Raw genomic sequence first — 17,287 nt, 5'->3', positions numbered from 1 at the left:
GCAGGGCACCCACCAAAAAGGCACACAGATGATTTGCTTCCAGCCATCTACCTCTTAGTGGTGTGTGTTGTAACCTACCTTATGCTGTAAACAACTAAAGACCCTCAGAAGGGACAAAAACTCGCTGTACAGAAAAATCACCAACCCCAGCCTCCATAACAGTGTCTGGAGGCCACAAATCCCACATAGATTAGGACACCTTCTTGCTAAGTGACTTGGAGTCATGCAGTGGCCTATCCAGGTCAGGGCAGTGGGGATATTTCATTCCCTGTGAGGGAATAAAGGGGAACAGAGAATTTTAAAACAATAATAAATCTGAGTAAATCCAGGCTTGTTTTTATTGTCACTATGCTCTAGGATTTCTAAACAATGTCAGTAATAAACTACTCTCCCTCACCAAAAATTGTTCTTTTCTTTCCGAAATTGTTTGTTTTCTTACAGAGAACATAATTTTTAAGCAGCTCTACTGAGCAATAATTGAATTACAATAATCTGTACATATCTAAGGTGTATATTTGCCTAGTTTTGAACCTATATACACACCTGTATATACATCAACATAATCAAGATAGTGAATATATTCATCACCCACAGAAATTTCCTTGTGCATCCCCCTCCCTCCTCTCACCACCCCTCAGGGTGTTAGGAGGGGTGTTTTGTGATGACTAAGCCATCCCAGGACTACCATTGGCTGGAGCAGTGACCTGAGGACCAAGCAAAGCTGAAGAGTGTGGCTCCTCACTGCCTAGGAGAAGGTGTATGTAGGGAGATCAGGAACCCTGGCGCAGACCGCTGGGAGGCTTCGGCATGGCTGAAGTTGCTGGCAAACCATAGGAGTTTAACACAGATATGGACCAACCAACCATAAGTACAAAACAAACACAAGCATGGAACAACCACCCCTAGCACAGAACAACCAACCACAATTGGGGAACAACCAATTACAAGCACAGAACAACCAACCACAAGCAGGGAACAGCTGACCACAAGCACTCAGGAAAAGACGCAGGGGACGACCCCTGCCAATACAAGTGCAGAGACAGTGCCAAGGTATGGAAGAGAGCCAAGTGGGTAGAGATGCCCACCAAAATTTCCTCTGAAACATCCATCATCTGTGCAAGAAAGTACAAGAGAGAAACCAGACCAACAGCATTTGTTACCACCAGCTGATGAAGAGAGTGAATGAAAATAACAGACAGAATCGGCTGACGCAGAACCGAGACCCCACCCTGGAGAACTCCGTCCATCCCAGTGATGCACAGTGTATAGAGTCCTGGGCACCTACAACTATCCGCTGCATCCCCAGAGGAGCCCGTGGAGAAATGGCCACCCACGTAGAGACCAAATGTTACACCAATAGGGTACCCAGATTGCAACTATTAAAATAAAATCAACAAGATATGAAAAGAAAATAAAAAGAAGAAACTCCTTCTGGGAAGTGACCTCCTGCATCCTATAAGTCTCATCTGTCTTCTGGATTACAGGCTAATGTCTAAAGACCAGTGCTGTGTCTTTTTCAACTTTGTATCCCTTCCTTGACCTAGAGCCTTGCAGGATAACATTTAAAGAGTGCTTACTATCTGCCAGGCACTGCCACCTCATTGCTCCTCACAACACCCCTACGAGGACAGTCCTATTATCTCTACTTGAAGATAAACTGAGTCACACAGGAGTTGAGTGACTTGCCCAGGCTCACACAGTAAGTAGGGGAATCAGGATTTCGAATCCACGCAGGCCAATTCCAGAGTAAGTGCCTTTAACCACTGGGCCATGCTGCCTGCAAAACAAGCTGTCCACACATATTTACAGAACCAGACAAACGTGTGAGTGCACAGGGCTGGCAGCCTTGGGCAATCTCTTGAAACTTAGGGTCCACGTTGGGATTCAGAGGATCAAGATGGAGATGTCCAGAAATCAGAGCTCTCAGGGACTCCAGCATCGCCTAAGTAAAGATACTTCTGCTGGCCAAGTTCACTCACTTGCCTAGAAAAATGCAAACCATGCTTGATGTAAAGCCTTGACCGTGCTAAACACATCTAAAGTGCAGTTAACCACTATTTACCTCAAAACTGAAGCCATATCCTTCTTGATGCTGGTAATAGCATGCTTAACAATTTGATTATATTTAGAAATCAACCCAGCTAATGTTACAGGAAACAGAATTAATCAGTAGCACTTCACCGTGACTGAGATGATAAACAAATCCCTGCGTCTTCTAAAACTCAAAGCCACTCCATTTCTGAATCCCTTCATGGCTGTTTTCAACATTCTGATAAAATTGTGACATAGAGTCATCAAAATGTGTCAGTGGACACACATGCACATACACACATGTATATATAAAGTTATGCCTTGTATACGGTTATTGTGAATTAGAAGGAATCTTGGGTCAAGATATGAAGGAACTGAGGCTTCCTGAGGAGCCGGGCTCCAGGTGGGTGCCGAGCGGGCACTCCCAAGACAGTGTCAGATGGGCAACGCTGGGAGTGGATCCCACGTGGTCACTTTTCAGGTGTTTATCAGCCATGCCATTTCACATTCTCAATTTCTCTGCCTGGTTCTGTCTACTTCCCGGAAGTAAATAATATCAAAAACAAGGATGAGAATCGACTCTGTGGGCAGACCCCATCGTCAGCACACATCACAGATGTCCTGGTTCAAGACCACCTGTCACAACTCACAGACTCCAGCTCATAGATGAGCCCCAGGAATAGCCACTCCGAACTCATCCTGTACCTTTTTCTCAGGATCCCTGCCACTCCTCTCCGTGAAGCAAGGGCAATCCCAGAGAGTAAGTTTTAAGGAGGTGCTTACTCTCGGGGACTGACCTTGAACTGACACAACCCTGAGGGTGAGAGCCTCTGTGAGAGGGAGCTCCTCAGAGCGGGTGCCTCCTTCAGTGTTGTGCCCTGGGCATACAGCCTCGCTGTAGTCACGGCATCTCAGTAAATGTGTGTGGAATGATACACAACCTCATTCTCACAGAACCTGGGGTTCTGCGTGGTCCAGAAGCACGGGCTCTGGGTTCTGAGATTGCTCTGCTCCTGGCAAGCTGTGTGATACTGGGCTAGTTCCATAACCTTTCTGAAACCTCTGGTTTCTCATCAATAAATGAAGGTAATTCCTGTCTCCCCTGCAAGGCTGTAATAAGGATTAGCTGAGACCATGTGAGTGGTGTGCTTAGGGCAGGGCTTGGCACTCAGACAATAAAAGTGTTATCATCACTGCTCACGGTGCTGGTGACATCCTGATCCACACTGTAGGGTCAGTCAAGACATGAGCTCTAGAAGGTAACCTTCCAATGTCTTCATTAAAAACAACGTATCACCCTGAATGCAAGATCATCTTAGCTTCTTACTGTGCTGAAGTGGAACAGTATGCCCGGCATTCACCAGTGACCTGGTCTCACTGCCTAGCAACGCACTTCCTGAAAGTCTTACAGGGTCCAGAGTCCAAGTGTGCCAGAGCCACAGACAAGAACTAGGAAGGGAACCTCAGCCCAAGCAGACTACCCAGGAAGGAAAGAAGGCACTGGAGGAGGGGGAGGGGAAGGAAAGTGGGGCTTACTTACTGCTTTCATTTTGTGGATGTTGGACCAATACTTGAAACTGCAGCCGGAGAATGCCTGGATTTTGGGCATCTTGGTCACAGCCCTGCAGAGAGAGGTTGAAGTTCCCGGCTATGTTCCCAGGCTGCTTGTCCTTCAGCTTGAACACCTCGGGGTTGGTGGTGGAGCCTGGGATGCAGTACTCAACCCGCTCCTCCTTCTTCACGCAGTTGGAGACATTGAAGTGGAGGAAGGAGACGCTCGCCCGCAGGTGCGCGGGGATGATGAACTGCCATGTCATGAGCTCGTCCTCGGGGAAGCCGTCCGGGTAGTTGGCAGACATCAGGGTGGCGGAGCCTTCACCTTCAAACACAGATTCGATGATGCACAGGCCTGTTGGGGGTGGAACCCAAACGAGAGAATAGGAGGTGATTAGACCCTGCCCTGGTCATCCATGGGTGTGGGGACAGGGGTTAGAGAAGAGGTGAAAGTGGGTCTTAGGTCCTGAGCACTGGGTCTGGATATGGCATGTTTATACTCAATTCAAGGTAGACAGTGAGAATGAGGATACATCAGTGGTGTGTGAGTATATGTTTAATAATCAACCCAGCAGGGGGAAAAAAATAAAGCCTTAATTTGTAGTGTCTGCCCACTTCCTTGGTGTAAAGACTCCCACTATAGCTGATTTCAGGCTACCAACAGGACATGGATGAACGTGGAGTTGGAAGGAGATGGACAGCCCTCTCACCATCACATAGGATTTTCACCATACAGATCCAATGGGCATACCTAACTTCAAAGCATAAATAGTAAAATGCAGTGTATTAACTAGGAAGTAATGAGTTTTGAGTACTTATTACCTTTGTTCCTAAACTAATTTATTTAATTGTAAGTTTATATAATTTTATTTTTAGTAACGGCTCTGTTTAATACCAGCTCACAAAATTCCAGGACACTCAACAATTGGCACTCATGAGCTGCTGTGGGCCAGCTCTGGCATACAGATACAATTGTATCTGGCATACCGATACAATTCTAGAAACTGTGAAAGAGACAGAAGACGGGAAAAAGACATGAGAAACAGAGTCATTAAGGTCTGTAGAGCCAGTCCCATTTCATTTCTTGAAAATAAGCCTCACATACAAAGGACAAAAGAAAGAGTCACCACCTGGTTTGTTTAACAGAGGAGGGTGGGTTCACACCAGGACTGGCCCACATGCTTACAGAAGAGTGGGACTTCCTTTAAGGTATTCAGATGGAATCACACAATTGCCAACATCTGACCATTTCTGATGGAGAGCAAGCGTGATTTTGTAGGTTTCAACCTCAGCAAACAGAGGGAAGGGCATGGCGAGCTCACGTTTTATAGACGACCGGTTTGTGATGCTGAAGCCGGAGACATTTCTCTTGTGGAACCACGGGAGGGCCAAGGCCATTTTCACTCCCTCTTGCATTTTGATCCGGGACACAGTGCCGTTGCTGCAGAAGGTTCCGATCCTGACCATCTTGGTGTCAACGCGGCTGCTGATGCTGTGAGTGACTCCGTCCAGGCAGCTCTCCCCCCGCCCGATCTGCCTCAGGCGAGGGAGGGAGAACTGCAGTTCTAGACCGATGTTCTTGTTAGCTTTGACATCCCAGATGAAGGTTCTGTTGAGGGTGGGCAACACTGACATTGAGGGCTGAAGATGAACCTCTCCAAAAGGACATGGACCTGACATGCAGTCTGAAACACAGTCACAAAACAATCTGGTCACAAACGCTACTGGGCCACTCACTGCCCCTCCTCAGCCCCTATAGTGACCTCTTTGGAGGGGGGGTTTTCTGGGGCGCCCACCCATCTCCTGGCTACATGAAAGTTGGCTGTCAACGGCTCACGGATGCATCCCTCTCTGGGGAAGTGCCTTGGCTGGAGGGAGCTGCCTTGGGGCAGAAAAGCCTGAGAGGTTTCCCTGCCCCTGATTCCCATCCCAGCAGGGGGTGTCAACCCACAGCCAATCACTGCCAACCCAGGAGTGAAAAGCCTGACATCCCTGATTCACATGACACAGCCTGGCAATTGTCACTCAAGCTCCAGATCAGCCTGCAGCTAAAACCACATCTTTGCTTGCTGTCCTCATTCCACCCTGCTTTCCTCACTTCTTCACAGGTTTCTCAGGGCACTCTCTCGATTCATGACTTAAAGACAAGAATTCCCATGTCAGGCTCTGCTTCTAGGGAACCAGACCCAAGTCACCTCCTAACTACAAGTTTCCCCTGCTTTTTTTTTTTTTGCGGTACGCGGGCCTCTCACTGTTGTGGCCTCTCCCGTTACGGAGCACAGGCTCCGGACGCGCAGGCTCAGCGGCCCAGCCGCTTCGCGGCATGTGGGATCCTCCCGGACCGGGGCACGAACCCGCGTCCCCTGCATCAGCAGGCGGACTCTCAACCACTGCGCCACCAGGGAAGCCCTCCCCTGCTTTTTGAACGTTCGCTTTATTCCACTTTGCTTTTACGAAAGACTTGCATTGGTACTTGTTTCCGCTAACCAAAATAAATCCAAAGAGAATTTTTGCATTTATGAAAAAAGGTGGAAAGCGCAAAGAGCATTCAGTGTTTGTTTTGCAGGGAGCCATTACAGAGGCAGTGGGTACCCCTAGAGTGGCACCGCCAAGCTCCTTCCCCGGGAACGACACAGCATCTCAGCATCACGCTGCTACAGCTCTGAACTCTGTCCGTGAGCATTTGTGCTTTATTTCAAATTACTTTACACATCCGTTAGCAAGATGTGTCCTACAAGTAATTGCTTCTTTGACTTAACGCCATTTTGGCTTGTGAAAAATGTCATAGGAACACTGTACTTTTGGGATAGCGCGGGTCGGGGAGGGGGGACCCGCACTGTTTTCCAGATTAAGCTAGTCCAGTTGGTGGATCTCTGCCCAGGCCCTACTGAAAGCCAGAGGGAGGCCCTTTGCAGTGGAGCCTGTGCTTTGGCATACATATCCTACTTCCTCTATACCAAAAGAGTCATGATTTCTCAATTTTTAGGGTGCTGCGCCAAGCTCTACCTTTTAAAACTGGTTTTTCCATCAACACACTCATCAACAGACTGAGTACGCTCTGAATGTACAGCCCCTTAATGGCTGGAACCTGGAGGCAAGGTCATCTTCTTGCCTCCTGGCTTTAATGCTGGTGTTTCATTACCACTGCAGTTGAATTTTTTTTTTCCCAAAGGCTAACACTTAATGACATCCTTTGACGTACTTTGTTTCCTAAGCCTTTTTAAAACAAAGGGAGAGGGCTTCCCTGGTGGCGCAGTGGTTGAGAGTCCGCCTGCTGATGCAGGGGACACGGGTTCGTACCCCGGTCCGGGAAGCTCCCACATGCCGCGGAGCGGCTGGGCCCGTGAGCCATGGCCGCTGAGCCTGCGCGTCCGGAGCCTGTGCTCCGCGACGGGAGAGGCCGCAACAGTGAGAGGCCCGCGTACCGCCAAAAAAACAAACAAACAAACAAAAAAAAAACAAAGGGAGAAACATTGCTATCAGGGAGGCACTAAGAGAAAGCAGGCAGCCTAATAGTGAGGCTTTTGTTGTCTCCAGCAGGGAATCTGAAAGGTGCAATGGACTTTGGCCACTGTAATAATAATCTGCAAGGCTTTATTGCTGCTCCAGTGGAGTATTTGAAACTACTGCCAACTCGAAATAGAATTATGGGAGAATTTCAGAGCTGTCTAGGACCTCTGAGGTCATCACGTCAAAACCCTAATTTTTGCAAAGCAGCCCTGGAGTCTGGGTGAGTCGTGTGGCGCTCGCAGTGCACACGCTCCTAGGACAAAAGCCCAGGCTGTGTTTGGTCGACTTCCGTTCTTGCCAATGCACTGCGTTGCTTAACCAATAAAACAAGGTTAGATAACAAGGTGACAAATGCAGCTAAAATTATATTTTGTGTGTAGGTAAGGATAGTACCTATTTTTTGGAGCTCGTGGAAACTTCATTGTTTCTATCAAGCCATCTCTTTCATAAGTTTTCAACTACACTTCCCATGTGCCCTACTGGGTTCTGTGTTCTTGTGGGATCACTTACCCCTACTAAGGCAGTGGTTCACAGCTCTGGTTCCACACTAGACTCACTTGGAGGACGTTTAAAAAATACACATGCCTGGGCCACCCAAGCGACTCTGATTTAATTCCGTACCAAGTACCGGGAGTCAAAAAGGCCTGTCTCTCAGCCATGGCTCTGCCACCAGCCATGAGACCCTGGCGATGTCAGGTTGTGCAAGCACTTTTTAATTTGTTGCTAAGAGCTTTGTTTTCAGAATGGATACACAAGTAAGAGTAGTCAAAATGATGGGCATGCCTCCAAATTTTCTGCTCCCCGTCCAGTGCAAAAATGTTAAATAACTAAAATGATTCCTACCCAGAGGACGGAGAAGTGTAATTTCTGAAGCGATTCACACCTCATTTTCCCCAGCACAGACTTCTACTTTCATTAGCTTTAACGAGGCCATTCAAGAAGGGATGACATTGTAAATCAGTTATACTCTAATATAAAATAAAATTTTAAAAAATAATAATTAAAAAAAAGAAGGGATGACTGCAGAGGAGCTAAACTTTGAAACTTTCAGAATGTTTATTCAGGAAAGGTTTTTAAAAACAAGAGGCAAGCAGAACACTGAACTTGATTCCAGTGTCTAGATTTATAATCTAAAATTTTTATTTTCAAAACTTGTGAGCATGGGTTTTTATTATATGGTAAACTGTGTGTGGTCTGTGTGTGAGACTGGTCTTGTGAGATGTGTCTTGTGAGATAAGATTGTGGTACCCTTTTCCTTTTTTTAAAAAATAATGTTTATTTATTTATTTGGCTGCGCCGGGTCTTAGTTGCGGCACGTGGGATCTTTGTTGCGGCATGCGGGATCTTTTAGTTGCGGCATGCAAACTCTTAGTTGTGGCATATGGGATCTAGTTCCCTGACCAGGGATCAAATCCGGGCACCCTGCATTGGGAGGGTTGAGTCTTAACCACTGGACCACCAGGGAAGTCCCATTACCCTTCTCCTTTTTCAAGATGGCAGTCACTTTCTTGGCTTAATTGGTTGTAAAAGTAATGCATGCTTGTAAAAAAATGACACTACAGAAGAACAGAAAAAAGACAATGAATGTCACCTGTCTGCCTCCCCTACTCACTATAGAAATAATATAAGGCTAGCATTTTGGTGTTTAACCCCCCAGACTTTGGGCTCCATATGATTATGTGTATTCAATTAAGTGGGATTAAACTATACAAACTATTCTACTAAAAGCTGCATTGTTTTCAATGGAACAAAATGACCTGGGGCATCTTTCCATGTCAAATACATAGATTTACTTCATTCTTTTAATAGCAACACAGTATTCCTTTGAATTCTTAAGTATATCAATAGTCTTCTCAACTCTGTAAAAGCTTCATTGAGATTTTAATTGTAATCGACTTAAACTCATAAATTAATTTGGGGGAGAAATGACACTTAAAAAATACTGAGATTTTCATCAAGTAACATGGTATATCTCTCCATTTATTTACATCTTCTCTTTGGTCTTTCAGTAAGATTGTACATTTTGCTTCATATATATTCTATGTATTTATTAAGATTAAATACTTAACTAGAACTTTTGAATAATGGTGACCAAAAGCATGCATGGTGAGAATCCTTATGTTGTTCCTTGATTTATTGGTAACGCTTCTATGTCTGGCTGTTAAATATATTTGCTATCAGTTTTTTTTTTTCCTGGCCGCACCGCAAGGCATGCAGAACTTTCCCCACCACGGATCGAACCCATGCCCCCTGCAGTGGAAGCATGAAGTCTTTTTTAAAATTTTATTTTATTTATTTATTTTTGGCTGCACTGGGTCTTCGTTGTGTGCGGGCTTTCTCTGGTTGTGGCAAGCAGAGGCTACTCTTCGTCACGGTATGCAGGCTTCTCATTGCAGTGGCTTCTCTTGTTGCGGAGCATGGGCTCTAGGTGCACGGGCTTCAGTAGTTGTGGCACGTGGGCTCAGTAGTTGTGGCTCACGGGCTCTAGAGCGCAGGCTCAGTAGTTGTGGCACACGGCTTAGTTGCTCTGTGGCATATGGGATCTTCCCAGACCAGGGCTCGATCCCGTGTCCCTGCATTGGCAGGCGGATTCTTAACCACTGTGCCACCAGGGAAGTCCCTGTTATCAGTTTTTGATAGATACAATTTATTGGATTAAGAAAACATCCCTCTATTTCTGGTTTACTAAGAGCGTTTTATTAAAAACATTTAAGACCATCTATTAAGATGATCAAATGCAGTTTCTTCCCTTTCACCTAATCACACAAAGCAGTACGTTAAACTTCCATCTTCCAATAAGCTCTCCTGCTCTTGTTGTGTTAGTCTTTTAATGCAATTTTTTGGGTTTGATGTATTTATATTTTACTTAGGATTTTTTTGGCATGTATGTGTATTCATAAGAGATTGGTCTATGGTTTTCTTTTTTATGTGGTGGAAGATTTTGACATCAGGGTGGTAAGAGCCTTATAAAATGAACTGTGAACCTTTACCCCTTTCAGTGCTCTAGACTAGGGTTTGGCAAACGGCCAAATCAAGCCAAACACCTGTTCTTGTAAATAAATGTGGGATATTTATTGCCCATTTGTTTACCTATTGTCTATGGTTGATTTTGTGCTGTAATGGCAGAGCTGAGGAGTTGTGACAGAGACCATCTGGCACATAATGCCTAAGATATTTACTCTCTGGTCTTTTACAGAAAAGGTTTGTCAACCTACCTCTAGAATGGTTTAAATATTATAGAAATTATCTGCTACTTGGAGTTTTATAGGAGTCTATAAAACTCTAACTAGCGGCCATGGCTCACGGGCCCAGCCGCTCCGCGGCATGTGGATCTTCCCAGACCAGGGCACGAACCTGTGTCCCCTGCATCGGCAGGTGGACTCTCAACCACTGCGCCACCAGGGAAGCCCTAAAACTGGTTTTAAGTACTTTAATTTCTCCTTTTATTTTTATGAATTCCTTCTTCTTAAGGTTTATTTTATCCTTTTTCTTCTCCCATGATCTATTGCCAATTCATTTATTTTCAGTTAAAGGTGAAGAAGTTTTCTGAGCATGGCTTTGATTAGATCAAAATAGTGTTCTCACTGTTATTGATATATCTGTTAGTTCCTAGTTGGCATGCCACCTTAAAATGATTGGGAAAGTATACCTTTAATTCTTTCTGCCTGATTATTGTGTCTTATGTCAATCTTCTATCTCAAATTATGATTAATAATACCAGATATCTGTAGTTTGTTGAATTCTGGTGTGTCATGCACTCTCAATCCATAATTTTATTTCTTCCTCAAAACACCCCTATCGGTTGGTACAATGATTCTTATATTACAGACCAGAAAACTAAATCACAGAGCAGTTAAGTAACTCATATGAAGCCATGCAATCAGGCCACATGATCAGTAGCCCTGGCACTTGAAGTCAAACCCAGCTCCCTCAGCCTGCAAAGCTGCTGTTTTTTCCCATTGTGCCTTGTGGACCCATTTCCCCACTCTTATCTTCTCAACCTTCCAATTCTTCTGTCCTCCAACTCCCTTGACTTTTGCTCCTGCTCAGCCAGATGTTTTTAGCACATCAGACAGAGCATCACCTGAGAATCCGTAGCTCTGTTACAAAACCGTGTGGCATAGTGGTTACAGGCAAAGACTCTGGATCCAGAATACTTGGGCTCCCATCTTGCTGCTACACACCAGCTGTGCCATCTTAGGCAAGTTACTTTCTTTGAGAACTTCTCCTAGGGCTGCTCTGAGGATTAAAAAACTGAAACCATGTAAAGCACTTAGAACTGTGAATGGCCACATAAAAGCTAAAGAGAGTGCGGAGTTTCAGAACAGATCTCACCTCCCTAGCAGTAGAGGCTGGCTTAGCGTGTAAAAGAGAGGCAGGGAGGCCAAACAGTCCATGAGTGCATACTTACCAATATTCTTCTGGATCTCGACAACAAAGTGATTCTCTGGATCCCGGCAGCTAAAGGAAAAGACTGCTGTCTCTCCGGCTTTGATGGACAATGGGGTTACCTGTCTTTTAGAAATGATCTGACATAGGTTCGCTGGCAGAGTTGGGACCCCAGGCTTTATGAGGACTGTAATGTTGCTTCCATGTGGCAGAGCAATCTCATAAGTTTCTGAAGGAAGGAAGAAAAATGGAGTAAACAGGATGATTTAGGGTTGCCAACCTGCTGCCGTCCCTTCAGTTGGTCCAGGAGGATGACCTCCTTGACCCCTTTGTTCCTTCCCCCAGGTCTGAGAAGTGGGATGATGCAAAATGAAAGTATTATCCTCACCTGTGGGCAAGAACCCAGCCACTGAGGGCTGGGCATTGACACGCATCTCTTATTTGGCTGATTACTTTTTCTAAAAATTAAAAACACTACACCACATCCTAGGTGTCTGGAGCAGTATGTTTTCAGATACCCATCCGTGCAATATTAAATAGAGAGAAACTGCCACATCTCTTCACAATATGACTGTAGGTGAAAGTCCACACACAGAAACCATCTTTCTGTAGAGAGACATGCTTATCTGTAAAGAGCTGCTGTCCCCTGCCCAGGCCACTTCATATGCCCTGTTCACACATACATGCAGTAGTGGAGGCCGGGAAAACTTGCAGAAATTAGATACAAACATATTGTGTCAATGAACGTGGAAAGTTAAAGCCAAACAATGCTAATACCTCAGACTGGGGCTCAGCAAAATTATTTGAACAAACATTATCAAGCAAGAGAGATGGAGGTTGGTTACTAAACAGAGGGGTGGGTGCACACCAGTCGGGATGGGGCCCTGATTCACAAACAAGCCCAATCTCCTTCCCATCCCTTTTGCTTTATGGATTTTTAGGTCCTCTCAGACCAAAAGGAAGAGCTACTTTTCCTCTAAGTAGCCACTGTCCCTTCCCTGACTTGGGTTCTGATTGTGGTCTCTGGGTGGCTGATGGGCTGGGAGCAGAGGATGGGAGGCCAGTTGTCTGGCGGAGGGAATCATGGGGCTCACAGAGAGGGGCTGGCGTCGGTGCCTCTGTCCCACCGTGTTCTGCACCAACAGCTGGTTAGCACCTGTTATGACGCCTTGTACATGGAGGTGCTTGGTAATTGTTTAGCCCGTAAATAGCAATTTAACCAAAAGCTTTACTTTTTCCCTTCCTTTAAAAATTTTTTAGAATCAAGTTTGATATAATTTACACACATTATAAAAGGTCCTACTTAAGAGTTTTGACAAATGTGTGTGCACATGTACACCACCACAATCAAGATATAAAGATATCCATTACCCCCAAAAGTTCCCTCAGCGCCCTTTGCAGTCGAGCTCCACTCCTGGCCCCAGAAAACTATAAATTAGCTTTGCCTGACTTAGACCTTCCTGCAAAACGGTGTGCTTACTTACGCCCTCTCGTACCTGGCTGCTTCTGCTCAGCGTGTTTGAGAGTCAACTGCATGGATCAGCAGTTTGCTCCCTTTTATTGCTGAGTAGTATTCCATTGTCTGGAAAGACTGCAATTTATTTATCCAGGCACCTGTTCAGTGACATTTGAGTTCTTTCCAGTTTTTGCCCAACCTCGTGCTTTCATTTTACCAGAACTACTAGCGTGCTCGAGAGCTGTACTCACTTCTCCTCCCACTCAGTGCATGGGCGTGCCTGTGTTCCCACAGCCTAGCTGCTGTGTGCGATCAAATGTTTGGATTTTTGTCAACCTCCTCTTGTACCCCTCTCCCCCACCATTCACTCTGCACCAGAGCGGCCAGACAGCAGCTCTTTATATAGGGTGGAAATTGATCTCTCAACCTGTGATAATGAAATGCAAAAATTTCCTCCGGGTCATGAGGGAAGAACTTTACCCTCTTTGGGCCTCTGTTCCCTCATTTGTAAAATGAGGGGATTGGGCTAGAAAAGCTCTACCTTCCCTGCCAGCTCATCTATCATCAGTATCCGAGGAAATAAGAAGCGATTTTGCAAATGTAAGCATTCTCAACTACGGCCCAGCAGTGACACATCTCTCAGAGCACAGGGGCACCAGCACAGCTGGCTTCGTGACTTTGTTTTCAAGAGGGCTCAGGTTTGCATTTTTGGAGCAAGACTTCTTATCTCTCTAACCTCAGCTTGTACCCCTCTCCACCTTGGTCACTGTGCTCGGGCCATCTTTGCCTTCTTTCTTGAACATACCAACCTCAGGGCCTTTGCATGTACTGGTCCTGATTTCTAAAATGCTCTTTCTCTAGCAATAGCTGGCTCCTTTTTGTTATTTGGGTCTCAGCTCAAAGATCACCTCCTCAGAGCAGTCTTCCCCGACCAGCTACCCAAAATGCTCACCCCACCCCTACCCCAGCCATCCTGTACCTGCTTTCCCTTCATCCCTGCTCTCTTCTCTGAGAGGACCCGTGTTATTTGTTCCCACCTCCCAGTATCAGAATGCGAGCTGCTGCCTACAGGAAGGCAGCAGGAATTTGCCTGTCTTTTTCAGTGGTAGTCTCAGGACCCCAACAGTGCCTGGTGCCCACATGGAAGCAGAACTGATGACCCTCCCAACAGCACCATACAAAATCTCCACATTCTTGTCTTTGCCGCATTTAGTTTCTCATAGACTTACTACCATTCCTGTGTTTCAGTTTGGGCTATAAACCTTGGTGGGAACCAGGGACTCTGAACTTTTTAATTAATAGCCTCAGAGAAAGAAAACATCCTCTGAGGCAGAAGTTTCTTTACTTGAATGCTTCATCTTCAAGCAGCATGGTCACTAAGAATCTTCTGAGAAAGATCGGAAGGCCCAGGGGTTCTTTTAAGATACCAGATTAAAAATGAGTCCAGATGCATGTTCAGAAACCCAGTTGTCAGATGTATATCTGAGCTGAGTATGTCAACCCTTGCGTTCTCTTTCTGTAATCATAAAAAAGGTCTTACCATGTTATCTGTAAAAAATTATTGGGGTACCGGGTCTCTGAAGGCTCGGCACGCTCTCCCGTGGCCTCCAACCCTGGGTCTCCAGGGGGGCTAATTCACTGTCAAGTGAAGCTGTAATCCATCTCGGGGTTGCAGCCTGGCTGGCTAGGTTACCAATTTCTTTGTCATTTCTCCTCTTTGGCAAAAATATTTTAAAGTTCCTGATTCTACAATTATGATTACTGTTACTTTATTTTTGGCTGCACCTCATGGCTTGCAGGATCTTCGTTCCCTGACCAGGGATTGAACCCGGGCCCCCTGCAGTGGAAGCGCAGGGTCCTAACCACTGGACCACCAGGGAAGTCCGGATTACTGTTATTTTTCTTTTAACATCTTTTTTGGAGTATAATTGCTTTACAATGGTATGTTAGTTTCTGCTTTATAACAAAATGAATCAGTTATACATATACATATGTTCCCATATCTCTTCCCTCTTGCGTCTCCCTCCCTCCCACCCTCCTTATCCCACCCCTCTAGGTGGTCACAAACCAACGAGCTGATCTCCCTGTGCTATGCGGCTGCTTCCCACTAGCTATCTATTTTACGTTTGGTAGTGTATATATTACTGTTATTTTAATTGAGCGTTAGACCCTAAACAGATCAGCGGTTCCCTAAGGATGGTGGTGGGAGGAGGGGATGGAATACAAAGGGGCAGAGGAGACTTTGTAGGATGAGAAAACCATTCTGTATCTTGACCATGGTGGTGATTATAGGTTGTACACAAATGCCACAATTCAGCAAAACTGTGCACTTAAAATTGGTGAAGTTTATTATGTTTAAGTTACACCTTAATAAATAAAAAAGAAGGGAAAAAAACTTGTGCTGGAAAGATTGTATTTCTACACAACGTGGCACTTAATAAATGAAAAAAGGAATAATCATGACCACAGTTAAAATATGGTTTAATAATATTTTGAGGTGGGCCTAGTTTCTCCCAAGGTATGTGTAATAATTTCAAATAGCTGTAAATTAGATTTTGAGAAGAAAAAGTTGATCTTACTAAAATTTCTCCGTTCAGTTCTTCTCTCCTGTTTTCAGCCAGGTCAGTATCCCAAATAATTCTGCATATATGACAATCTATTCCATTATCAATGACAGCCAAAGAAAAATGTACAATCTTTTTTAGAAATTCATTTTTTTTCTTTTAGAATCTGAAATCTTCTATTCATTCAAACATTTTCCGGGTTCATATTATGTTCCAGGCATCATCCAGGGTGCAAAAGATTTAATGTCAAAAAAAGCCCTGGAGTTCCTGCCCCCTGGGAGTTAGTAGTCCAGACTAGGGGTTTCTAAGTGGTCTGTGGAGGGCTTTAAAAATGATGAAGTTCTAAGTTACAGTAGGCCCAACATGGTACCTGGGAATCTGTATCGGAACCACTTTTTTTTCCCCTTTATGGTGGTAGGTAGGGATTCCTTTTGTTTATTTTTTTCCAGATGGAAAACCAAACCAATCGTCCCAACTCTAATGATTGAATATGCCAATTCTTCCTTCATGAACTGTTAATGCTACTTCTGTTGTTTATATTTTTTATTTGGGGTCTAAATAACCCAGATTTTCATCCAAACTCCTTTTAGAAACAAAGCAGATGAAGCCTTGTAAGGGTTAAATGACTCACGTGGGGGTGGACTTTTAACATTTTACTATGTTTCTTTGCTCTGACTTTGAGATGACCAACCCAGTATGTTCTACGATCAGGCCACAGTTCATATCTCTCCTTCGGTGCCTCATACCGGAGAATGCCCACCTGGCTCAGAGCCCAGGGAACACTAAAGAGCTTATCCATCTTTGCAGCAGGAGACCATTTATATTACATGCTGTTTCCTAGGGTCACAGCCAAGGCTACATCACACATTGGACTTTCATTTTCAACTATCCCTCCTCATCCTCAATGATAAATATACCAGCTGGAGGGGGAGAGCCAGAATGAGAAGACAATGATTCAACCACGTATACACTTGAAATCTGGACCCTCCTTACCGAGCCCCCACTAGAGGCACTTATTCTACTGTAATAAAAGTAGCAGAGAGACCCCCCCACTGCTTGAGTAAAATCACTTATAACTTATTTATCACAAATGCTTAGAGTTTGAGAACGACATCTTGGTTGCACATTTTTCCCCTCTTTCCCACTCACCACCATTAATCATCCCTTGAAACTGAAAATTCCAAACCCGTAGAATAAATCTCAGCCTCCTGCCACCCCACCCCTATCTCCCAGTCGGGCTGGCACATCTGAGTGCTTGATAAATGTACTGTAATTTAAAGAAAATGGATGGGCGTTTTCTTCTTCAGTATCTCTTTCTTTTGCTTCCCTAGGAGCTTGGTATTTCATTGGTCTGGTGTTTTGGAAGACCTATTACCCAAGTTCCCAGAAACCCAAAGCTCCAGATTCTGGCGTGATTTTGAGATCTCACAGGCTGAAAGAAATCCAAGGTGACCCTCACATTAGCAGCGCAGGGGCTGTCGGGCTGGAGAGCTTGCAGGCACCACACGTGGGCACATGAGTCACAGCTCTCATCTTCAGCTCTCCTGCCTTCCGACCTCTCTTTATTAGGATGCCTCGGTTAGTTTCTGCTGGTGTTTCTGCCTCACCAGCGGCTTCTCGGGCGGGAATTTCCAATTGTTTTAATCACCATTCATTATTCGCATATCACAGGATATTGCACAAATGCCCTGTTATTCCTTTTCCCCGCCCTCCTATGTCTTTGTAAGGGAAGTAAATGCAAGGAAGGGGATTCACCAGGAAGTTATCTGTTCCCAGATGTGTC

The 17,287-nt window shown here is 45.1% G+C and overlaps 1 protein-coding gene across 1 annotated transcript in view; it reads right to left on the bottom strand.

Annotated features, from left to right (window-relative positions):
- The window catches only part of CDCP1 (CUB domain containing protein 1), a 56,770-nt gene that overhangs the window by 20,219 nt on the left and 19,264 nt on the right, over positions 1-17,287 (bottom strand). Inside the window, exons 2-4 of the mRNA XM_033413215.2 lie at positions 11,507-11,713; positions 4,908-5,270; positions 3,572-3,940 (exon numbers count right to left, since the gene is read on the bottom strand). Coding sequence (XP_033269106.1) covers positions 3,572-3,940; positions 4,908-5,270; positions 11,507-11,713 — 939 coding nt within the window. The remainder of the gene's footprint in view (positions 1-3,571; positions 3,941-4,907; positions 5,271-11,506; positions 11,714-17,287) is intronic.

Source organism: Orcinus orca, chromosome 10, assembly GCF_937001465.1.
Source record: "Orcinus orca chromosome 10, mOrcOrc1.1, whole genome shotgun sequence".
NCBI lineage: Eukaryota > Metazoa > Chordata > Mammalia > Artiodactyla > Delphinidae > Orcinus > Orcinus orca.
The sequence above is the reverse complement of the archived record's forward strand: the minus strand, read 5'-3'. Positions and strand labels throughout refer to the sequence as shown.